The 24,920-nt window shown below is 43.5% G+C and overlaps 1 protein-coding gene across 5 annotated transcripts in view; it reads left to right on the top strand.

Moving 5' to 3' along the window:
- Window positions 1-24,920, top strand: part of ANTXR1 (ANTXR cell adhesion molecule 1) — a 237,480-nt gene that overhangs the window by 125,363 nt on the left and 87,197 nt on the right. For 2 of the 5 annotated variants that reach the window (XM_024242099.3, XM_054548115.2), the window contains one exon: window positions 14,049-14,144. In XM_024242099.3, coding sequence (XP_024097867.2) covers window positions 14,049-14,144 — 96 coding nt within the window. Of the gene's footprint in view, window positions 1-6,252; window positions 8,374-14,048; window positions 14,145-24,920 lie in introns of those variants that run through there. The other 3 variants (XM_054548119.2, XM_054548117.2, XM_054548118.2) reach the window with 3 other exon arrangements.

Raw genomic sequence — 24,920 nt, 5'->3', positions numbered from 1 at the left:
AACAGCAAGACTCCATCTCAAAAAAAAAAAAAAAAAAAAAAGAAAGAAAAAAAGAAAAAAGAAAAAAAAATTGGTAGAGGGGGGAAGGAGTTATCAATGGGAAAGAGAAATGGGAGGAGGAGGAAGAGGAGAGATTTAATAGTTTGGGAAAAAGGACCAAAAAGCAGAGAAAATCTGAGAGGATCTCCTTTCTACCAATGCTAAAATAATTATCAACTCTTTAAATAGTCCAACATTGGCAAAATCAGTGAGCTAGGTTATCTGAGAATGGGAGATGACCCACCAGGATCATATTGTCCTGGTTGGCAGCTTACAGTCATATTGCACTAAATTACAAGTCACCCCAGGGTCCTTACGTGTATTTTCTAATCAGGATAATATTTGGGACTGACAGGATTTATATTGTTTGCATTCCCAGAAGGCAGTCAAACTCCTCCCTCTGTTCCCTACAGAATGACAAGGTCCCATGAGGGTATATAAACACTTTTCCTTTTGCAAAGCAGCCATCTTCTCACCTATTCATTAAGGCACCAAGGAAATGCAAAAGGCAGCAAGTTAATTTATTTCTCCTCGAAAGAAGAGTCAATGCCACAAACAATACATAACTAGCATTCCTTTGCCATTACTGTGGCTGCTAGAACAGATGTTACTTTAGTCAGTGCCCAAAGCAGTGGGCTTCATGTTTTGTTTCATTTTTTAAAAAAATAAAAAGCACTTGAATAAGTGACAACTGAAATATTACTGGGTTTCTTTTCAACACAACCCAGCATCAGGAAAAATGTTTCATTTGCAGGCTGAGAAAATATGAAAGAGCTATTTATTTTACCTGCATTGCCCAAATTTATGGACTTAAAATACTTTATAGGTATCTATAAAGCTCAAGATTGAGATCGTATATAAAAGGTGCAAACTCAGCCAAAGTAAATATCTACAAAATGCTCCTTATGATGGAGTTTGGCCTGGCAGCCCCAGTTAGCCCCTACCTACTGGCCTTAAAATTTGTGAATGTACTGATCTCTAACAGATAAAAATGTTCAATGGCAATTTTGTATTTCATACATCCTCACTCTAAATAAAATTATGTCCATTTCTACTCTGTGCCTTTGATCGCATTTCATTTTCCTTCTGGAATGCCCTCTCTTCTTTCACCTATCCAGTTTCACTGTGGCCTTAAGGCCTAGCCCAGTGCTGTCTGGACCTGCCCCAGGATGACTCATTGGCCTCTACAAGCCTCCTAACTCCCTCTGCTCTGAGCTCAGGCACTGCAGATTGCAGCACCTTTGAGAGTTTAACTGCATTTCACCTGTACTGCTCTCCAGGCAAAGTCCTGACTTTGTAATTGGACTCTGACAACCTCTTTCAGGGTTAGAAGTTGATGTCCATCTTTCTATGCCTCCTACTGTTGAGCATGCATTAGAAACTCAATGGGAAATACTTTCTTGGTTTATTGACACCCTATTACACAGTTTAATGACATTGCTTTAAGGAATTGATCATCATGGTTACCTCTGGTTGATCATAAATGATAGATTCATGGTTGATCATAGATGATAGATTCATGGTTGATCATAGATGATAGATTCATGGTTGATCATAGATGATAGATGCTCTGGTAGAGCATCTATCTTTTTGAGGCACCACCCAAATTCACCTTTCCAAGTTCATAATCTAAAGCAACAGCCCACGGTATATTGTAGGTGATGTTTACTTACCAATAATAGGTAACAGTGATGCCAACTAATACATGAGGGATGATCAGTCAGACCAATTGAGCATATACACTAAATAAATGGCTACATTAATGGTAAGTAAACGAATCACTATGTTTAATAAAACAAAAAAATGAAAATGAGACACCAGCCTTTCTCTTCCAGTGTCATAATATTTGAGCATTACTAAGTACCTTCTCTTTAATCCTATTTCAACACCCCACTTCCAAGAACTAAAGTACTCCAAGTACTAACAAGCTACATCTTGTCTGGATTATTCTCTGAAAACTGGTTTTGATTAACAAGCTCCATGCATGTTATGGAGAGAAAGGAAAGTGCTGAATGAATCCAAGATTTACTTTAATCACCTTCACCATCGTAAGTAACATGAAATGTCATGACTGGGTCAGGGTGACGAGAGTACTGCAAGAGTACTTATCACCTTCTGTGATAAGAGCCTCAAAGCTTGAGTTTGTGGGAGTATGGCATCAATCTTCCCCTTAATTGCATATTAATGATGGCTTATCTCAGTCCTTCTGGTATTATTCATATAAGGCATAAAGTAATAAGATTTATAGCAAACTAGGATTTATACATCCATATAATTTCTGCTCCTTCAAAGGATTTGCTCTGGAAAACCATATGCTTTCTCCAACAACGCTGTCACTATTCCAAATATATTCTGCACTCTTGCTTTGAAATGGTCATAACTTTAAAGCCACAATATTTGAACATCCTCAGTAGGGGATTAGGGGAATATCGTCATCATTTGATTTCTAAAACCCCAAAAGCTGTAGGAACCAGTTCTGGTGAATGATGGATTATCAAGCTCAGAACTTTCATGAATGCTTTCATGAAAAGCAAAGCATGACTAAGATATTATAAGATTTTCTTTTGGGGGCCTATAAACTGACTTTAGAAAGAGTCCCAAGGGAGGTGTTTCAGAAATGCTTTGGGCAATGGCTGTATCACTGGAGGTAGTCTCCAATCTCCAAAGCCACTAGTTTGGAGATAATTAGATTCATTTGGATGTGGGAGTTCAGTTATGTTCACTACATGAACAGCCTCATTGCTTTATAGCCGTGCTTTTTAGAAAGAGTTCCACAAAGGTTTAGGTACCTAATACTTTTTCTATACTGCCCCACTCTGGGTTAAGGACTCTACTATCTTCAGTGTCTTATCAATTTAATTGCCATCTCTAGCCCAAATTACCTCTCAGGTGGCCAGAATGAATCATAATGTTTCATTATGTTACCCTCATTTATGGTTGATTAACTTTGATCAAGGATATTAAATTTACCATTGGAAAATCCACTTGGGTTTCCCTTTTCTTGACACATGGATGGCAATCTTAAGGGCTTGAATTTCTCAAATGTGTAATCTGGGACCACCCACTAACACCATAGCTCTAGTCACAGTTAGTACAGGGTTGTTCACAGAAATCAACTTCATTTACGTTGGCCAAGCATGGGCACATCACCAGGAACTTGGCTTGGATGTAGAAGGAAAGGGAGGATGGAAAGGGAAGTGCCATTTTTTGAAGGCTGGGCCAGGATCTCTGCACACCTCGTCTCATGTCATCACAGAACCAATCCGGGAAGCAGGAATTATCTCAATTTCACATATGTAAAGAAAAGGAAATCTTACATTCATCTGTCCATCATTGGAAAGACTTGCAATGATTCTGAAGGACAGGCAGTGGAGTTTTAGGTTTCAGGGGCAAGAGCAGTTTTCAAAAGTCTTTGAGTCCAGTGTGCGCAAGTCAACAAGCAGTACCTGGTGTGCAGGAGCACTCGTGGGTGAGTCTGTCTCGGGTCTCAACAATTAGCAATTGTGGACAGTCATTCTGTTTCCTTCTGCCTGACCCTGGGAGACATATCAGTAATGGATGTGCAAAAGCAGGTCTGTTTTATGTCTTAATATAATTTAAGATGAACTGTATTGAAAAAAATGCTGAAGAATGAATGTGTTAAAATGGGTTAACTGTGTACATTAACTTTCATGTCGTCATCCTTCTGTCATGAATGAGTGATACTTTGCAATGGACTGGTGTATGACAGTGAGGACCTTAGGGCATGAAGGCTTTTTGCCTGGTCCCAGCAGCATCTGCCCCATGAAGTTTGTTTTCTCCCACTGCCTCCAGGCCCCATTGATACCCCCAAATAGATGCTAGGTTGTGAGAACCAGCGAAGTCCCCCATGTCGTCAGTCTTAAAAATAATTTTACAAGTCCACATATTTGTCCCATTCTCGGAGTAGTTTTAGTGTATGTCTTTAACTACTAACAGTATAAATAACTTGACATCATAAAAAGAAAAGGAAGGCTTAAAGAGGTTGTGCAACTTACTCAAAGCCCACATATTAGTAAGTAGAAGTTTAGGATTTGGATCATCTTTTCCTGCCTCCAAAGCCCAAGCTCTTTGCCATGAGGTTGATGCAGCCATTAACAGGAATGAGACCATGGAGGGGAACTGAGCAGCCATGGGAAACATAGGCTCCAGCGCCATTCCTGCTACCCACTAACTATAGGTGGCATCAGCCTGCTAAATCCTCATTCCCCTCATTCTAATAAACACTTGAATGGCATTTAGTGGCAATTTGTGTTTGAAACACTGTACTATGTCTCACAGGTACAAATATGAGTAAAGCTGATATGTGTCTTCTAGGGGCTTCTAGTTCAGTGGCAGAGACAAGAACATAATAATATAATTTCTACAAAATAAAGTAGATAAGATAGAGCTATGATTAGGATAAAGAGCACAAATGCAGAGTTCAGTGGGGGTATTTACTGGTCTCTCTTTCCCACTCAGTGACAAGGTCCATGATTGGCAAAACCATGTCCATTTTATGCTCTTGTTCTCCAGCACTTGGAGAGGGCCTAGCACATGGTAGATGTTAAATAAATATGTTAGGTATGAATAGATCAGGTGGTACCTGAGCCAAGACTTGAAAAATGAAAAACAGCTAGCCAAGCAATGATAGTTAGAAAGAGTGTCTCAGGGAGAAGACCATGACAGAAGAGTGAGGTATGTATGTGGAGCTAATGCCATTTAGTTCTGTCAAAGCACAAAGTGTGAGGAGGGAGGAGGGAGGGGGAAGTGCTGGAGACATAAGAGAGGGCTTGTATGGGCTAAAGACTCAAAGCCTTGTACCTAGCAGTACACAAATAGATTCCAGGGATTTCATGGACCCCCTGAAATGGTAATAAAAAATGTGTGAGCCTGTGCATAAACGTGAATGTGTACTTTCATTAGGAAAGGGATGTATCACTTCCACAAAATTCTCAAATGTTAAGAACTCTGTGGGCAATGAAGAGCTATTAAAAAGTTCATGGGCAGGCAAATCTATCAGAATATCATTTTAGGGTTTAGAGCCATAAATGGTTCCAACTGCAGTGTAGAAGATGGAATTCCTGACAGTAATACTGGTGGTGGAGAAACCAATAAAGAGATCATTGCAATAGTCCAGGAAAGAAAGAATGAGATCCTAAGTCTGATCAATGGTATTAGAGATGAAGTAGACAGGGGCAGATCTGAGAAGTATTTAGATCAGAGAATCAGGATATACTGATGGCAGGTGTCATATTGGGGAAGGAAGAGAGGGAGGAAAAGGCACCTGAGGTTGAATTCCAAGTTTCCAACTTGGGCTGATAAGTAGTGCCATCAGATCAGAGGAGGGAATCACACAGCTTTGAAGAGGAAAACAGTGAGTTCAGTGTGAACAGTTGAGTTTGACGTATCAATAGGACCTACCGGACAATTGAATGGTCCTGAATATGACCGTGAAGCATGGGGAGAGATCTAGGCTAGAGATGAAGATTTAAGTCATCCATATCTAGAGGAGAGTTTCAACTATGGGAGGAAATGAGACAACCCATTGAGAGTTTTAGAAAGAAAACCGGCCATGGACAAGAATGGATCCATCAGTCTCACAATATCATAAATGTACTTAATGCCACTGAATTGTACATTTAAAAATAACAAAATGGTGCATATATCTCCACAATTTTTAAAGAGGAGGAAAAAGATGACTTCCTAGGGCATGCTGACATTTAAAGGGTTGAGTATAAGAAGAAGCCCGTGAGGAAAGTGGAAAGGAATGGTCAGAGATAAGAGGGAGATCAGGAGAGTCACAGATGCCAGAGGAATAGAATTTCAAAAACATGCAGGGCAGAGTGGGTGGATGAGTTAGATCATCCCTAAGGTGCCTACCAGAAATAACAATATATAAACTCTGGGAGAGAGAGAATTTAGATCTCTAGGCTTGCCCATCTAGAACTGCTTCAGCAGTAATAAAATGGCTTAAATTTCATCTTTCAAAATGAAAATTGCCCATGCTTTGCCAGTTTTGTCTGGGCAGGAAACAGCTCAGACCAGCTGCTTGGGATGGTTCTAAATTCCACTCAGAGCCCTGGAATGTGATGCCTCCAAGGCGCCAGTCCTGTGAACCCCTTCCTGGTGCTCACAGTGGGACAGCGGCAGGTGTGCAGAGGCCTCCAGCCTCCCTCTGCCCAGTCGCTGATGCGCCTCTCCCTCTGCCCTCAGGGTCTCCCCTTGGAGCAGAGTGAAGTGGACATAGTTCCTTGATCTCTGCTGTTTCTCTCTCACCCGGATTGAGTCTTTGTAATTAAAACAAGCAGATTGCTACTGAAGTCACCAGGTTAGTGGAACAGAGCTGCCCCCGCTAAAGGGTCTCTTTCCCTTGAAGGCACTCCAAAGTGCTTCATAGGCACCCTCACTCTGTACCAGAGAAAGGGGGCGAGGGAGTGGACGGCGGGCCTCTGGGGAGCCTCACATCATCAGCTGCATCCCCAGGTGCCCCGTGGAGGGGAGAATCCAGAGAAAGACCTTTGCCGGCTCTCAACAAGCTCTAATGGATCCTCAGCTATTTTCCTGTCGTATTTCTGGCAGAGATCGGCTAACATCTCTTCATTGTGGCAGAATCAACCTACCAATTCATTCTTTCATGTTAAATGTTTACAAGATAGTCTAACCGTGTGAAAGCGTCCAAGTATCTTCAATGGCTTCAGTGATTCAGTGTTGCTACTCAGAATCTGCACAACCTAGCAAAGACTGTAGAACTACAGCAAACCCACCAGCCACCAGAGAGGCTTCTGATAACCTCTTCCTTCAGAAATTGACCATACCGTTGTTGTAGAAATGTAATTGTTGTAGTTACTGGGACCTATCCTGGGGTTAGTTAAAACAGAGATATTGGGGTCACTGTCGTGGGGGCATTAAAGCATGCCTCTTTCCTGCCTTGATTGTAAATAAACTGAAAAATGAGGCCAAAAAATGATACATGAAAACCTCAGCATTGCCTTTATTACTGTGAGTTGGAGATTTTGACTGAGTGTGGCAGCAAACAGGCTGGAAACTGAAGCCCAGAATTAAATAGATTTACCAGTCTGATTGCAGGCAGGGGGCCTGTCCAGGGAAGATGCACAGCCAGAGGCAGAGTTACGGGGGGCTGATTCGCTTAAACTTGAGGGACCCTCACTTGCATGGGTCCCTGCTAGGCCCTTCTAAGGCCAGGGGAGCAGCCCTTATAATTTTGCATTTGCATTTTTATGTTCTTTTTCTTAAAGAGCCTCCACAAAATTGCATCAGGCCCCACAACAGCTGCTTGCATGGAATAGCAGAGAATACCGCCTGCTCCCTCCAGACAGCACACTCCCGAAAACCGGGAGACAGGAGCCAAACATGCTCGGTTTACACTTTCCTTATTTACTGAATGAGTGGAGGGCAGAGACAGGCCTGGAGTTACGCACACTGAGTGCCCCAACATGGAAAGAAACATCAGGAGAGGCAGGAAACATTCCCTCCTTAACCAACACAGTTTTCAAGACCTTACTGGAGGCACTTTATTGGCTACATAATCACTCCATGCTGTGGGCATCAGGCAGAATCCTGGTGCAGACCCAACTATGAGGTGGAGGATTTCAGTTTCTTTATTTTGAACTTCCCCCAGGCTCCCACTAATTCCTCTCCATTCTATCCTCCTCCCTCTCCCACAAAAGAAAACAGAAAGGAGCAGCAGTGTTTGATACTGTATCATCCAGAGGCCTGGTTCTCTCCCATTATACAGCAAACAAGCCCTGGCAAGATATTTCACTCCTGCCCCATGCCATGCATTAAAAATCCAAAATTGCCTGCATTCCACCTGCCAAGCAAGAGATGCTTTCATTATTGAAGTTCCAAATGTATACCTTTGAGAACAAGGCCTTCTTGTCTTAAAAGAGAGGTCCTCATTTTGTGAGTTGGGAGCAGAGGGAATTAAAGAAAGCCACGATGCAGGGATTTGGCCATTCAAGCCAGGCAGCCTTCAGAGAATGTCATCCCTAATGACACATGCCCGAAGGAAGGAGCGGGGCTGAGCTTGTCCTGCCTTCATATTTAATATTGCCTGTCCGCCTCCTTAACAGCGGGCCTCTGTGCGAGCATTTGACAAGGCTTAAAACTATTCATTGAAGAAAATGGATGATCCCCCAACAGGAAGATGCAACCCCATGGGCTGCCTGCTTGACCACAAAAGTGCTTCCAGCTCCAGTTGCTCATCTGAGAACTCCCCCCACTACTTGCTGTTAAAATTGTTAAAATTAAAGGCCATGTTGATTTTTTAAACTTTATTTCCATTTTTTTAAATAAAATAAGAATTGGACTTGAGTTCATACTTAGGCTGTTGAGAAAATAACATTGGTAAGACTCCATGTGTGGCTGTTTGCTGTTTCTCCCCCTCTGGAATCTTTTTCAAAGGTTTGTGAACTACATGCAGGGGCTACCTGGTAAGGGCAGGTGGCACTGCCAAGGGCAGCAAACACTGAGAGTCTGCTGGGCTGAACAAGTCAGCTTCCGCTCTCATCTGTGTCATAAAGTCAGGTCCATACAGGTCCCCACTCCAGATTCCCCCTACCCAATGTGGACTCTCAGATGGATCATGGAGAATGGATCTGAACTTGTGGGTCAGGGAGCACCCGTTCTCAGAAGCTACCTTGCGTTCTGCCAGCTCTCATCTGAGGTGAGGCCTGGGCAGGCACAATTCCACAAGGGGGACCTCTGGCCCAGATGGTCCCACTTAGTTCCAGAGTGGTGTCTATGTGGTCCTAAGGTCTCACCTGTCCTGACCACCCTTTCCCCTGGTGAAGAGGGAGGACAGAGGCCAAGCTCACACACCAGTCCTGAGTTAGGCTGTGGGCAGCAGTCCCGACCCTCCTGGGGTCCAATCCGGGAAGAAGATCTTGGGAGCAGGTGGCAGTTAGCATGGAGTATGCCAACAGACAGTGAACCAGGGGCACAAGAGGGCAGCATGGGGGCCAGGGCCCAAGGAGTCGAGGCAGTCCGCCCAAAAGCAAAACAGTGCAGAGCAGAGCCAGGCTCTGTGGGGGTCAGGCTATGCTATGTGAGCTCTGCTGCACTCTACATGCCTCCCAGCCACTGGCAGAGCCTGCTCCTTAGCACCTGAGTGTCTTCATCTTGGAACGTGGTAAAGGTGGAAAAGGACTGGTTTAGCATAACCGAACTATTTTGTGAATGAAGCAAACACTATTTACTAAACAATGCAGATGTGCATCTATTTCTATTCTAATATTGATATATATTCAACAGGTAACTAGAGCCTTTCTCATATTAGCTGTCAATCCCTCTTCACAAGGTAGTTGATTAAGACTCCAAGCCAAGAATCTAAAGGGAAGACAGCCTCTGCCATGGTCCCCCTCCCTCTCTGACTTTCCTCTGGAGTCCACGTTCACCCATGCTATGTGCACATCCACACTGGGCCATGTAAGTGAACTTCTTCTGTCAGAGTGGAAGGAGCAACTGCAAACATGATCTCAACTTCTGTTGCATCCGCTTAGTCTTTAAAGTATAGATATTCCTTAACTAAATTGTTATAAATCTGAAGTTATAGTGTAATGGTTAAGTATGCGTGTGGGGGGGTCAAGGTTCTAAAATTAGACCACATGGATTCAAATCCCAGTTTTGTAACATTAACATTGTGAACATATAAAAATAAATATGTCTATGGGTGGTATGTGGAGGTCTTGAGTGAGTTACATATCTTCACTGATTCTCAGTTTTCCTTACCTGCAAAACGGGGTAACAGTTCCTACAAGGCTGTTTTACCGAGGCTCACTGAATTAAATGAGAGAATGCATAGATAGCACTGAGCACAGTGGTTAGCTGTTGTTAAGTTAGCACTGTACACAACCGTAAAAATGCAGGCGTTTCAAGAGGGACCTCGGGAAATGACACTGCCCAGAAGAATTGGGCAGAATTGCAGCTGTCCTCCACCTGGGCCTTCTATTCTGAATCTTTCCCTCCTCCAGTCCATACTCTCCAGTGTCAACAGCATTTGCTTTCCAAGAAGCAAATCTGATCACGATGCCCCAGTGTCACTTGGTTAAAGCCACTAAGGGTTCCTTCCCCTGGGCTCAGGATAGAAGCCATACTCCTCAGCCTGGTTTGTGTGCCCTCCCACAGCAGGGACCCCACCTCCTTTCCACTCGCACTCATGCTGTGCTCCCAGCATGTGGACCTCCACTGCCCCTGCCCTACCCCAGGGATTTGTGCTTGCCTTTTTGTGCAGGAATGCTGACATCTCCTTGGCCCTGCTCTGCAGAGTGTCACCTCCTCAGTGAAGTGCTAGTTCCCAGACACTCAGCTCTTCAGCCCTTGGCTACTTGCTAAGAACAATAGCCTGCTGGTCTGCTGGGAGCTATGGAACCAAACTGCCCACGTTTAAATTCTGGCTTCTCCATGTGGCCATCAGCAAGTTTCTCCATCTCTCCTTGCCTTGGTATTTTTAGTGAGATGAGAAAGAGAATATTATTGAATTCACAAGATTGTTAATGAGAATTAAATGAGTTAGCATAAGGAAAGCATGTTGGTACATAGAACACTGCTTGGCACATAGTAAACGCTCAGTGAATGTTCACTGCGCTAACAATGTTATTATCATCATTATCATTATTCTTATTCCACCAAAATGTAAGCTCTTTAAGAATAAAGACTGCCTATTTTGTTCACTACCTGACAAAAAAGGTGCAGGATGTACAGCTGTTGAGTAACACGTAGACCACTGCATGTGGTTAATTGTTTATATGAATGCCCAAGCCCCATCAGCCAGCAGAACACAAGCATCTTGACTAGCCAATCAATCCTGTATTTCCTGGTTCTGTTCAATGGGGAAATAATAGACCCTCAATAAACGTTTGCTGAATGAATAAATGAATGAACCTCTGAGGTTGCATGTATACGTTATCTCCTTCTAAAACATCAGCTTTAGCTCTAAGTTTATCAAAAAGTCATGCCCTTCATTCTTTTGAAGTGGATATCCAGTGGTTTCTGGAAGATCTCAAAAAAACAGACAGTGCATTCGGGGGCTTTATCCCAGAGCAGTCTTCAGAGGAGGATAAAGTTCCTCAAGAAGTGTCTGCCCCTGTGCATTTCCACCCGCCAGGAAGGACCCCCTTTCCTGCACCTCTCCCCTTCCTGAGCCCCCCGGCTGTCCTCCTCCACCACAGCCAGAGGGAACTGGGCCTCATTAGGGGGATGGTTTATTCCTCATTAGGCACCAAGCTTGGCTGGAGAAAAGCCAGCTATCACTTTATCCAGAGCCAGGAAATCTCCCAGTGTGGAAGCCCCCTCTCTCCCATTCTGCACTAAGTCCTTCACTCTCGCTACTTCATGGAAAACCTTCCTCTAGAAGGAAGTGAAAAAATTCCCCCAAAATATATCAGCCCTTCTGCTACAGCTCATCTACCTAAAGTGAAAAAATAAAACCAGGGAGAGGGGAATTTGTGTATAATGTGAATAAACGTAGTCTGTAGACTTTATTGAAGTACTGCTGTTTTGTAAGCCTCTCACTGACCAGAACCACTTATTATTCCAAATGCACATAGATTTATGATCTGAAATGCTCACCATGTTTTTTACCCTGGAGAACTAGAGGGAGAGCGAGTTCCAGCTCGGTGTTTGATAAGATAGCTTACATCATTTTATCCACACGTCAATGCAGTGAGGCAAGTGAGGTTTATTATCTTCCTGTTATGAATGTGGGCTGTAGAGACTGAGAGATTAAAGAGGGTTGTCCTTGGCCAGCCCTAAGTTTGGAAAACACATGTAATTTCATTCTGTCACTACTGAGCCATTGCTCTCTGCCATCACCCATGTATCAATGTTGCAGCCCAGAGCTTCCCGTCTGCCATGGCATGTCCATCGTCTGGCCCCTGCGCTCTCTTCCCTCCCCCAACTACCCCTGGGCTGCCCAGCCCTGCACCTGCACTTGTGAGGCTGCAGCTCCCCTGGGGGCAGTCTGGCATTCCCAAGCCCTGGCTAGGGACCAGAGGTGTGTAGTTCCCTGGCTTTTTGGTCAAAGACATTCCAGGGAGTTTCAGCAAGTAAGAGCTGCCTTTAAACAGCTTCCAGAAGCCCCTGCTGAGCACTCAGAGTGGGAGTGAGCCACATCCCAGCTCTGCTATTCACCTGCTGTGTTACCCTGGGCAGACCACCCAGCCTCCCTTCCCTGTACTGTAGGAGAGGGAGCAGCTTTGAGAATCTGATAGTGCTGTGAACAGTCTCCCCTGAAGACATTTGCACTAAACATCACAGGTGTCATTTCAGGAGGGTCACAGTGTCCATCCATTGAGCCCACCTGGGTACCCCATAGATCCCCTGCCCCTGGATAAGAATCCCTGGGCCCAGTGAGCTCTAACACCAAAGTGGGAAGCCCCCAAATACAGATTTTTTTAAAGAAAACTTCAGTAGCTTATTTTCTCACTATGAAAGAAAGAAAATAGATTTTAAAAGGAAAATTACCATAAAACAACTACCAGTAAAATTGCTATTAATAATTTAGTAAATATAAATTTAAAAATTTAGTAAATATCATACAGTCTTTATGTCTCTCTCACTCTTGACATACACATACATAAATCTACTCATTATACCAGGAGTGTTTTGTCATCTTATTTAAATATCATTTAAATATTATTTGGCAATATGGCCAGGCACAATGGCTCACAGCTATAGTCCCAGCACAGTGGGAGGCCAAGACAGAAGAATCACATGAGCCCAGGAGTTCAAGACAAGCCTGGACAACAAAGTGAGATTCCATCTCTACAAAAAACAAAAAAAATATAATTAGCCAGGCGTGGTCACATGCGCCTGCAGTCTCAGCTACTCAGGAGGCTGAGATGGGTGGATCCCTTGAGCCCAGGAGTTCAAGGCTGCAGTGAGCTATGATCACACCACTACACTCCAACCCAAGTGACAGAGTGAGACCCTGTCACAAAAAAAATGAATAAATCAAATTATTTGACAATATAATGTCTACATAGTAATCAATTGCATGGTAATTCTGTAATGCATTATTTAACTTTCCCTAATTATTAACCATTTATGTTTTCATTATTATCTGTACAAACATATCTGATTATATTCTTAGACTAAAAGTGGAATAGCCAGTTCTATGCAGAAGGAAGCTTTTGATACCTATCACAATTTGCCCCCTCTCTCCTAGAAAGTTTTGCTGATTTGCACTCCCAGTAGCTGTAGGGAGGCAGGTGGAGGGGACTTAGACACGTGTTCCCAAGCGGCTTCCTTGAACCAGCAACTCAGAATGTTGATACCAAGTGGGGCCTGTGTTTTCTAAAAGTTAGCCATCTCAGTCCACAGAAATTGTGTCTAGGACTGGCCTCGCCACATTTTGAAGTGGGTAAAACTGGTCTTGGTGCTTTCCTCCCTCCCTCATTCCCACGTAGCCACTTGATCTGACTGTAGCCCCTTGCCTCCCAGGTTCAGCAGCAGTTGCTCTGCCCCCACCACCTGGATTCACAGACCCTACAAGGCATCCCATCAGCAGGCTCTAGACTTTTCATCCACAGCTTTATGAATCTGTTACATGCACCTGTGTGAATGGGTTCAGGGGAGCAGGCTGAATTCAGAGTACAACGGTCCTGAGTCAGCCCAGGCAGAGACTGGGACATCAGACCCAGTGAGGAGGCTGTTACCAGGCAGGGGATGGTGTTCCGGGGCCAGATGAGCAGTGGAAGTCCATGTTCATGCCTGCTCTGTCTCTTATACAGTTGGTCCTTCAGAATGTTCCTCAAAGGGAAGAACAGGGCCTCTCTGAAAAGATAAATTCATTTCCCTTGAAAATTGGCTAAACAGAGTGTGTTGCAGGGCCATGAGCCCCAGAATGATGGGCAGAGTTTCAGCCATTTGCTTGGCAAACTGTGCTGCTCTCTGAGCCTTAAATCTGCTTATCAGTGATGGGTGTTTGGGGAGGGAAGATCACACATGGTCCGGTCCCGCTGCTGACCGCCTCTCTCTTGGCCCCGCAGTCTGACGGCTCCATCCTGGCCATCGCCCTGCTGATCCTGTTCCTGCTCCTAGCCTTGGCTCTCCTCTGGTGGTTCTGGCCCCTCTGCTGCACCGTGGTAAGTGCCCCAAACCTCAGGCCATGCAAGGTGATGGGTGACATAAAGTTCACAGACCATGAGTAGAGAGAAAGGGATTTTTAAAAACCTAAAGATGGGAGACAAATCTTACATTTTTTATACAATTTATACAAAATTGATATTGAACTGACATTGATCAATGGAACCATGAGTCATCAGCAGTCAGTATGAGTTAGGGTGTGAGATTGCCAATGGCCATACCCCTTGGGTGGGGCAACTGGGGTGGCCGCTTTAGTTCTGGTGCTTAGGGAAGATCCACAGGACACCACAGATGGTGAGTGTTATTCGACATGTAATGAACATATATGCCTCTGTGTACGGTACACACACATACACACACACACATTTGTTGAGTTGCCCAACCTATACTCTTCTAAGGCCACCCTGGTCTTAGTAACTAGTCTACCTATCTGAGAAAGTGTCTCTGGCCTGACCTCTTTATTTTCAACAATAAAGAATGGCACTTACCTTTATTTCATTGATTTTGGCAACTTTTGTAGGACACACCTACTGTGTGTCCAGCACTGAGCTAAGCACTTTAGCTACAAGATCAATAAAAACCTGCCTCCTCCCCATCAGTGTCATATGGAGTCACCACATAACAATGTCTCCCCAAAATAGCTTAGGGCCTGGAATAATCCACCCTGACGATAATCCCAAATGGTAAATGTCTGGCTGTCAATTTCTGTTCCCTGGCCCTTAGACTGGGAAAAGTCCAAACAAAGTAATAGCCAAATAAAGAAAAAAAAAATTCCCTGTGACGTGTCTATTTCTAGCCTGTGCCCTGCCTTTCTGCAAATCAGTGTGTGCTGTGAAGCCCATGAGTGTGAAGTGGCCACTGCTCCACTGCCATGGCATCTTCATTTCCTGTATTTTAGTTCTTCCATGGAAGGGCTGGCAGGGTACAATAGAAAGTGAGCCTCTCCAGGACAGGGACTCATCTTCATTTTCCCTCTGAAACTTCAGCATTTGGCACACAGTGTGAGGGAGTTCACATCTGTGTGTACAGCTCAACTGAACCAAGACCACAGAGAGGCAGAGCACTGGACTTGAAAAGAAAGGGGAAATGGCTTCGGATGACATGTTAAAGAGGTGGCAAATGAATGAGATGAGAAGCTCAACCAGGATGTGGACCATGTGGCAGAGACTTCTGGAAAGGGTTGACTTGCAGCAGACAAGTATGGAAGGAGAGACCCAGGACAGGCACAAGTCTTGGATTCATTAGGACCCTGCAGGCTGGGCTGGATTTCACCAAGATTTTAAACAGATTCTTACCAGAGCAGCTCCAAGAGTTAAATGTTGTTTTAAACACTTAAGGCTGCATAACCATTTTATTTTGAGGGTAAAAAATCCTCATGAGTCAGCCCAAGTGCTTTCTATGGAGATTCAAAAACAAGCACATTTTCAAGTCCAGAAAAAGAAAAGAAAAACCTTACAGTGTGTTCTTAAAGAAGAATCAGCAGGCCTAGTAGTAGCAGGCAGTGAACACTATTATAGACCCTTTGATTATTTACAAACAGTTACCTCTGGGTGAGGACAGCTAGGAACATTAGAACAGCCAAGCAGTGCTCCACCAAATACTGGCTGTGTGACCTTGGGCAAGTTTCTTCACTTCTCTCTCAGTTTCCTCATTGGTATAATGAGGACAATAAGAGCTCCCACTTCATAGTTAGATGGTGAAGACTATAAAGGAGTGTATATATATGTGCTTAGAAAGCACCTAACACATAGTAACTGCTGTATATTATTATTATTTAAAAGTATTTTACGGTAATAGGAATCTATTATGATACTGGATGGCATTCAGTTTATATTCTTGGGAAATGTTTCTCAAAATAAACCTTTTGTTATTAGAAGAAATGTCACCCAAGGCCAAATGGAGTTTTGCAATATTCAAAATATTTTTCAATGAATTTATCTGGTTAAGTCCCTGTTGCTTTGGAAGGCAACCAAAATGTCTTAATGTGGTCTGACTTTGTAAGTCTTGAAGGATTTCTTTATGAGGGTTGATCTTAGGGATTCATTTTCCTGTTTATGATGTCTATTTAAGCTGCCTCCTCTTCCTCTTTCTGAAAGCTGGCTTGGGCTCCAGTGCTTGGTCTGCCCCCTCAAACTACTTGCTGATCACTTGCTTCCTTGACGAGGGGTGATGCTCTGGAGCAGGGCAGATTAAGGTCATGTGTTTCCTAAACAGTATACTCAGGAATGAAGGTGAACATGGGCCTCCCATCAGAGTTTCATTCAGAGGACGCAGGGAAGTTTCTCTCCCCTGAGTTACAGAACCCCTCACCACAGCCCCCAGGTTAATAGAGGGCATGCTTGTAAACAATGGTCCTCAAGCCTTCCTCTGTCACTCTTCCTGCATCTACCCCAAGGGTGGGGAATGCCCCTCAACCTACTAGCAAAGCTGCGTCTCAATGCTGGAGGAAAAGCCAGAAAGCAGAAAAGACCTAAAAAATGTGGGGTACATGTCTGCTGTGTGCCTTCTCCTTCCTGCTGCAATCTTTTCTTTAGGAGTGATACTCAAAATATTTAACAACCTGCAAGGCCCCCACCCCCGCTGAGCCACACATTAACCCATGGTGGCTGGGTATGTGAAGTGATGGGAGATGAAGTCCTGCAGCATGGCTGGATAGGAGGGCAGGCCCAGTCTAACTACAAAGAGCAGTTTTAGATGTACTGGTCAGGATGAGCAGACCAGGCACAGGGGTTGCTATCAGGCCTGCCTCTGCTCAGCATCCTCCTGCTTCCTGCTGGTCCTGTCTGGAAGAAGAAACCTGATGGGTGAGGGTGACAGATGATGCCTGCCCACTGCACTTGGCCTTTCCCTAAGGACCCCATTCCCCCATTTGGGCTCTTAACTTCCAGCCAAATGGAACCTGAATTAACTTGTTGCCAGCCTGCCAGATGTAATCTACCAGTAATGACTGATGGGGAGAGAGAAAACTGACCACATCCTGAAGCAAACCTTTAGTGTTTCCCAGCTTGTTCCTCAGTATCGCCAGGCGGACCTCTGGCTTTTAAGATTCCTATACTTATTCATTGGCACAAAACATCCACCTTGAAGGGGAGGGAGGTATTGGACTATGCACACTGGGCTTATTCACATTTTCAAATAGGTAATTCAAGGGGTTAATATTTTCACAAATAATAATAATAATAAAGTCCTGCCTCAGTTCCACAAGGGACATTTCCAGAACCCTTCAAGTCACACCATGCCCACTCCAGCTACTCATAAGTTTGGTCCAATATTATTGAAATCTCAAAATTGAACTTTAAAAAGAGGAAGACTAGGAAATCTAAAACAGAAAAGGATCTTTTTTTAAAAAAAAGTTGCAATGTATTAGACGAGTAAATGTTATGAATGGCTTGAATGTGTAGGGGGAAAAGTCATCAATGAATCAGTGACATTAGGGCACTAAAAAGTTGTAGAAAATGCAGGTAACCCTGAGAGTCTACCCTCACCCCAGCCAAGAGCCAATGCCCTGATGGGAGCCTGCAGCCCAGCTAGGGGGTAGCTTTATGTACACAGAGAAAGGCCATCGTATCCTGCCTAAATTTCAGCAGGTAGCAAGACACTGGAGATTCCGATTAGCAGTGGGGATTGGCTGCCCCAAATGAGAAATCTGGATTATAGAAGAAATCCCTGTTGGGGCTCTCAGTTTCATGACCCCATGTTGACACTCTGATAAACACCCCAATTCCCGATCTCCCCTCTGTCCCTATACCTACACCTTCCCGGTGGTGTGTGTTCTCCTCTCCCGCTCCCAAGATATCAGTCACCTCAGAAGAGAGCAGCCCAGCTTGCTGATGGGGCCACTGCACATTTATGAGGGCTTCAGCACTCATACTTTAGCAAACTGCTAACTTACCTTTATGGATAAGAACTCCTCCCAAACTGCAACCGTTTCCCTGAAGTTCCCTGTACTACCTCTCGCCATCTCATATTCAGTAGACACCCTGCTGTTCTATCTCCGTGAGAAAACAGAAGCTGTGCTGTGAGAAATCCTTGCACTCCAGCACCCTCATATGTGCATCCTCCTCCAGCATCCGTCTCCCTCCCTTGCCACAGATGTTCTTCGTTTCATCCTTTCTCACTCAGCATTTTCCTCCTTTCCTTTCCACTGGCTTCCTCCCTCTGCCTACAAACATATGCCAGCCACCTTCATCCTTTAAAAAATGTGTCTGTGTTAGTCTGTCCTCACACTGCTACAAAGACATACACCTGAGACTGGGTAATTTATAAAGAAAAAAGGTTCAATTGGCTCACAGTTCTGCAGGCTGTACAGGAAGCATAGTGGCTTCTGCCTCTGGGGAGGCCTCAGGAAGTTTCCAGTCATGGCTGACGGCAAAGGTGGAGCAAGGCGTCTCACATGGTGGGAGCAGGAGGAAGAGAAGAACGAGATGGGAGGTGCTACACACTTTTCAACAACCAGATCTCAGGAAAACTCACTATCACAAGAACAGCACCAAAGGGATGATGCTAAGCCATTCATGAGAAACCCGCCGCCATGATCCAATCACTTGATGGATCAGGTGATGACTGACGGCTGCAATCAGCCAATCACCTCCCACTAGGCCCCTCCTCCAACATTGAGGATTACAACTCGACATGAGATTTACGTGGGAACATGGATCCAACCCATGTTAATCTCATGCCTTATGTCTCCTTCATGCTACTCTTCTACTTCCCTTCCTTTCACCCACACACTCCTTTGCAGAGCATCCACTGTCCACAATTCCTCTCCTTCCCTCTTCCTCCCACTGCACCCTGAGCGTCATTGCCATTATTTCTCCAATCCTTCGCTTGCAAAACTGAATTTCCCAGCCACTGGTCTCCATTCACTTCTCATTCTTCTTTACCTCTTTCAGCAGTAGGCACTGTCGACCTCTCTCTCCTTTAAACTGTCTCCTCCACTGGTGCCTGCTGGCTCTTCTCCTATGTCTCTGTGCAGTTTCTCCCTGTCTCCCTCATGGGCTCTCTTTCCTCTGGCTTGCCAATTGTTCTCCAGGGTTGCCTTCCGCCCTCTTCTCTAACACCTTGTTCCTGGTCAATGTCACCAACTCCCACAACTTCAACTACTTAATGTGTTTACTCATCACTGGCCGTGGCTCCAGAGGACCAGCCCACATTAAAGGGATCAATGGACATCTCAAATGAAGGCATCTCACCCTCAACATACTCCCTGCTAAACTCTTCACGTTACCCCCAAACCTGCTCTTCATCAGTGGGTATGCCATTGTCCTCCAGGCTGCCCAAACTATGGACTGCAGAGCAACTGCTGAAGTCTTCTTCTGTCCCTCCTTGTCTTATCTCACTTTGGAGCTGCCTATAGCACATCCTTTCCCACACCTCATCTTATCTCACATCCGTCCGCACCTTCTACTCCAGCATAGTCACGGTGCCTGTCACTCAGTAGTTGCTTAAGAAATATTTGTGGAATAAATGAATGAATACCATTGTCTTACTCTACATCTCCCACCTGAATTATTTCAGCAATTTCCTAACTGCTCTTTTAGTCTTTCTCACCTTCATTAAAGAGACTTTTCATTTTTAAAAAAGGCAGCCAGGTGATGAGCCTACTCACTACCCTGCCTAGAATTCTCTTGAGTGTTCAGCGGCTATAAAACAGAGTTTCCATCCCTTGAGATGGCATGAGTAGGGCTTTTCCATCCTGGCCTCACTTTTCCAGCCTCACCTCTTACCTTCACCTCCTGTGCAGGGTCTCCCTTAGCACCTGTGCCTGCTTCTTTCATAGCACTGATCATGCTGTGAAAATTGCCTGTTTGCTTGTCTGTCTTCCTCTGTTAAGCTGAAGCTGTTGGAAGCCAAGGCTGTAGGTCCCCAGAGCATAATACAGTGCCTGGCTCAAAGCTGCTGCTCAGTGTATCTCAAAGTTCATTAGCAGCCAAGTGGATGGAGGACCAACTGTGGGCACACTCTACTCTTTGGGGCTCCTTAAACATACCAGGTACTTCCTTATCATGATCTTTTTTGCTCATATTATATCCTCTTGCTGAAATAGTTTCACCTTCTTTATTTTCTCTATGCAATTCTTCCTTCAAAGTCCAGCTTGCTGTTCAGTCCATTTCAGTAGCATCCTGCGCACCTTTTCCTCACCTGGGGAGGATCAGCTGCTATCTCACTTGGTTTCCATGGTGTTTTTCTCATACCTCTATTAGAGCATTTGCTCATTCTATCACAAGTATTTATGTATATATCTCTCACTGTACAGACAGTCCCCAACTTATGGTGGTTCAACTTAGAATTTTTCGACTTTGTAATGGTATGAAAGCCATGTGCATTCAATAGAAAGCATACTTCAAGTACCCATACAACCATTCTGTTTTTCACTTTCAGTATAGTATTCAATACATTACATGAGATAGTCAATACTTCATTATAAAATAGCTTTGTGTTATCTATTTTGCCCAAGTTTAGACTGATGTCACTGTTCTGTGAGCACATTTAAGGTTGGCTAGGCTAAGCCATGATGTTCACTAGGTTAGCTGTATTAAATGCATGTTCAACTTATGACATGTTCAACTTACAATGGGTTTAATCTGGACATAGTCCCATCATACATCGAGGAGAATCTGTACCATGAACTCCTCCATGGCGAGGAGAAACTAGTCACAGAAACTAATCCCAAAATATGGTACAGTGCCTAGTACATATTATAATTTGTGTATTTTCCAAATCAAACTAAAAAGCTAAGTCTTCCTAGGGGAAGAGTGTTAGATGCAGAAGGAGCCCACAGACCTATGGAACTGTAATGAGTGGTTGTGTCATGGGGGTTTGTATTATCCTATTTCATTACTTACATGTATGTTATATGCAATATTTTATATGTATCTAATATTACATAACAAAGGACATTTAAATCAGTTTCTTAAATAAAATCCTAGAAATATGCGCATTTTATTGAGAGGTTAATGGTATATGAGAAACTCCAAGGGAAAAGATCTTAGCATATTTTGCAAAATGAAAAAGTTCTGGGCAGGGCACAGTGACTCACACCTGTAATCCCAACACTTTGGAAGGGCCGAGGCAGGAGGATCACTTGAGCCCTAGAGTCTGAGCTAGCCTAGGCAACGTGGTGAGACAGCATCTCTATTTAAAAAAATAAAGTTCTGGAAGTTAGTTGCATAATTATGTGAGTATATGTAACACTATTAAACTGTACACTTAAAAATAATTAAGATAATAAGTTTTATATTAAGTGCTTTTAACCACAATTAAAAAGAAAAAAAATCCTGCTTTTAAAGCTGCAATTTTTCTGCAATCCAGCTAGTTAAAACACCACACTATTTAGGTCAAATCAAATCACTGTATTTCTGTTCAAATAACAGCAATTTTTTTCAGTATTTTGGGAGAGGCTCATGTCCATGCATTCAAATTTTTTCCTATATAAACAAAATTCTGTTCTCCCTGTCTTGTTTTCAGTGGCCTTGTAGGTATCTTACGAACAGCTTTTAAAGAATTATGTAACAGATCACGTTTAATTCATTTAATTGAATTTCAAGGATAGTTCAACAAATAAGCCCACTGGACATCTCCAATGACAAATTGCAAAGGACAAAAATTAATCAAAAACTTGATATACCTTAAATGGAAATAAAAATAAAGCATTAAAATAATGTTCTTCACACCGTTAAGAATAACATTCAATTTGTAGGGCCAGACAACCCAAGCCTAAAATCACCAAAAGGATTTACTGACAGTTTAATAAAAACACGACTGGGACAGACAACTTCTGACGCAGGCATCTTGGGCCTAATACTGATTGTGCTTTCTTGATCCTGTTCCAGCCTCCACCCATTCCCATCTGGACAAGCCTCACGCTACAGCTGACAAGATTATTTCTCGTTAGCACACAGAGCCCTGCCATGACCTGCCCTCACCTCCGGAGGGCAGGTATACCACACACCTCACACACCCATTTTTTTCTCATCTCTGGCTTCCTTCATCCTTTGTGGGCTGCCTGATAACCCCCAACCCCTATGCTTATGCCTGCCAGTGAAATGGAAAGAGGCGAGTTGTTGTTGAAAAGTCGACTGGGTTTCAATGCCACATCTTCCTCTACCAGTTAAAGGATTAGTCCAATCCTTTAACCTTAATTTCCCCTGTGTGAAAAACTAGAAAATTGGAACCATATTGTCTCTAAGGCTGCTTCTTCATATTCATACCTTCTCTAAGTGAATCTGCTTCTCCCTTTCAAGATTCCCTGGTCTGTGGTTCTCAAGCCTGGTTACATATTGAAACCACCTGAGGACTTTTTATACGCTACAAGTATTCAGGGGCAGCATTTCCAAACTATGTCAGGGCAATCATACCCTGCAAGTATGAATAGGGGCACTTCAGAACAAGAGGCATTTAGACAGTGAGTTTTAAAGATATCCTTAAACTAAGTTGAATCACTGTTTTTACTGCAGGACTTCTCAGAGTCATTAATAGGATAATTTGCATGTGACTCTTCAAATTTATTTTGACCCTAGAACTCTTCCTTGGCCTGTCACTACCTGTACTCTCCCAAACACCTATTAACATACTGACATCTGGAAGGACACCAGTATTCTGCCAAATACTATTTGGGAAACAACAGTCCTAGAGAACGCTGAAGCAGCTAAAAGAGCAGGTTCCTGGATCCTAAGATGCAGCCTCTTTCGTGCCCTCCCTGGAGGCTGTACCAATATCAACAAGCTTAAACATCTCGTGAACATCATCAACTCACCCTTGTTCCTTCTGTGCCCTGCTCAGATCCCACTGATACTACTAGTGTCTAAAATCAGCTTTCCCGTAACCCAGGCAGAGGCCAGAGGCTGCTCCTTCAAGCCTCAGGGAATCTGAAATCATGGATTTATTTTGCTGTTTCACTTCACAGACTTTTGCAGTGACACTGACATACCATCTGATGGAGAATATGCACAGCCATTCTCTCACATTACCATGTGAGTCCCTTAGGCCCTATCAACTAATGGTAAAGTTCCTGCTGCAACTCTCACTTTAGACAGTGATGAATCAGGCCTTTCAAATAGTCTCAGTCTTAAGGGAGATGAGATGAGAGACAAAATCATTTGAAATCTGAGTTCTAAATTGGAGGAAAAAAAAGTTGACCTCATTTCTTTGAAAATTTCTGCTACCACGTTCCAAATTAACACCCTTGGTACCATCCTTTGCTAAACTTTTACAGTGTAAAATTACTGGATTCAGGCAGTCCTTGGCCAGCATTAACCCACCCCAATCAGTCATGAGGTCTCTATTCAATTGATGCTGTCTATACCGTGGAAAGATTCCTTTACCCGCCATTGACCAGCATCTCACCTCTCCTGGATGTTTTCCATATCAAGTTGCCTACTTTCCCTTGGTTTCTTGACTTCAATTAAAAGAATACTTACAAGGTTTGGGAGCCAGAACAGAAGGCTACAATGTAAAAAGGGTCAGAGCAAGCATCTCCTTCTAGCTGTGATATTAAAGCCCTTATTAGATGGCTTTTCAGATCTGGATTGGCATTTCTTCTATACGTAACTCTGTTCTGATGGCTTCTCATGCAGAATTTAAAAGGCCAGGGGGGCAGCAGTTGAGCTGGCTTTAAGAGATCAACCCAGAAGTCCCCCAGGACATACAGTGCTTTAAATCAAAGGCTTCAGAAAAGACCTTTGTCGTCTAAGTACAGGCACATTTATTTGAGCTAACCTCTGAGCATGCAGGAAGTCATCATTTGTGGGAAAAAAAAAAAAAAATCCATTACTATTGGCTGGCTATACAGCAGACTCCACAGCAAAACAAAAAAATTCCTGGATAAAATAGAATAGAAGTTGCCTTAAATGCATAACCAGGCTCATGAGAAAATAGGAGATGTTTCCAGGGCCCAAATAAAGCAGGATCTGGAAATCAGATGGTCAGCTGACCCTAAAAAGCAGTGGCTTCCTGCCTGAGATTTTCTTATCTCAGTAACCTAGAGGTTTGGCTTAATAGCCTTTCAAGGGCCCATAGAAGTTTGGGAGTTGAAATTGAGTCTTCTGCCTAAAGCTGCCTAAAGCCTTGAGTGAAAGATGGGCTATGGGTTTGATGTGAGTGTGTATGTTTGTGTCCCTAAGAATTCATAACCTCTGAGAGGTCTAGAGTTCAAACTTACACTACTTGAGGTTTTGTAAATTGGAAGCTGAGAAAAAGTTTGGAAATGCTTAGGGATCTGCAAAAGGAAACCTGAAACCTCTGGTAGGTTGGTCTCTCAACCCAGGCCTCGTAGAATTCCCATAGGTAAATGCCTACTACACATGAGCTCACAATCCCAAATTACCAAAAACCCAAGGAATATTATTTATTACCTGGGCCCTTTGGATTTTATGATACACATGGAAAACACAAAAGACCAGAAAAAGGATGAGGAAGTCAGTCCCTGTCAGCACTATTCCCTTTGCTCTGTCCAAAGTTAACAATAATTGTTAAATAGCAGATACATTGAAAATTCTCTGTATATTACCATTTCTCCTATAACATGAAGTGTGTTCCTGAAGATATGACTGCATTATGGAATTTTGGCCCATGAAAATAATAGGACTAATAGGGGAAATGGGTTCACAGCAGAACATTCAAAACTGTGCCATCTTACAAAATAATAATTAGGTTGGTACAAAAGTAATTGCGGTTTTTGCCATTGAAAGGAATGACGAAACTGCAATTACTTTTGCTCCAACCTAACGCTAAAAAAGAATAATAAACTCAATAAAAATGCCACCATTTTAAACACC

The sequence above is a fragment of the Pongo abelii genome, chromosome 12 (assembly GCF_028885655.2).
Source record: "Pongo abelii isolate AG06213 chromosome 12, NHGRI_mPonAbe1-v2.0_pri, whole genome shotgun sequence".
Classification (NCBI taxonomy): Eukaryota; Metazoa; Chordata; class Mammalia; order Primates; family Hominidae; genus Pongo; species Pongo abelii.
This window is presented reverse-complemented; position numbering and strand designations above follow the sequence as displayed.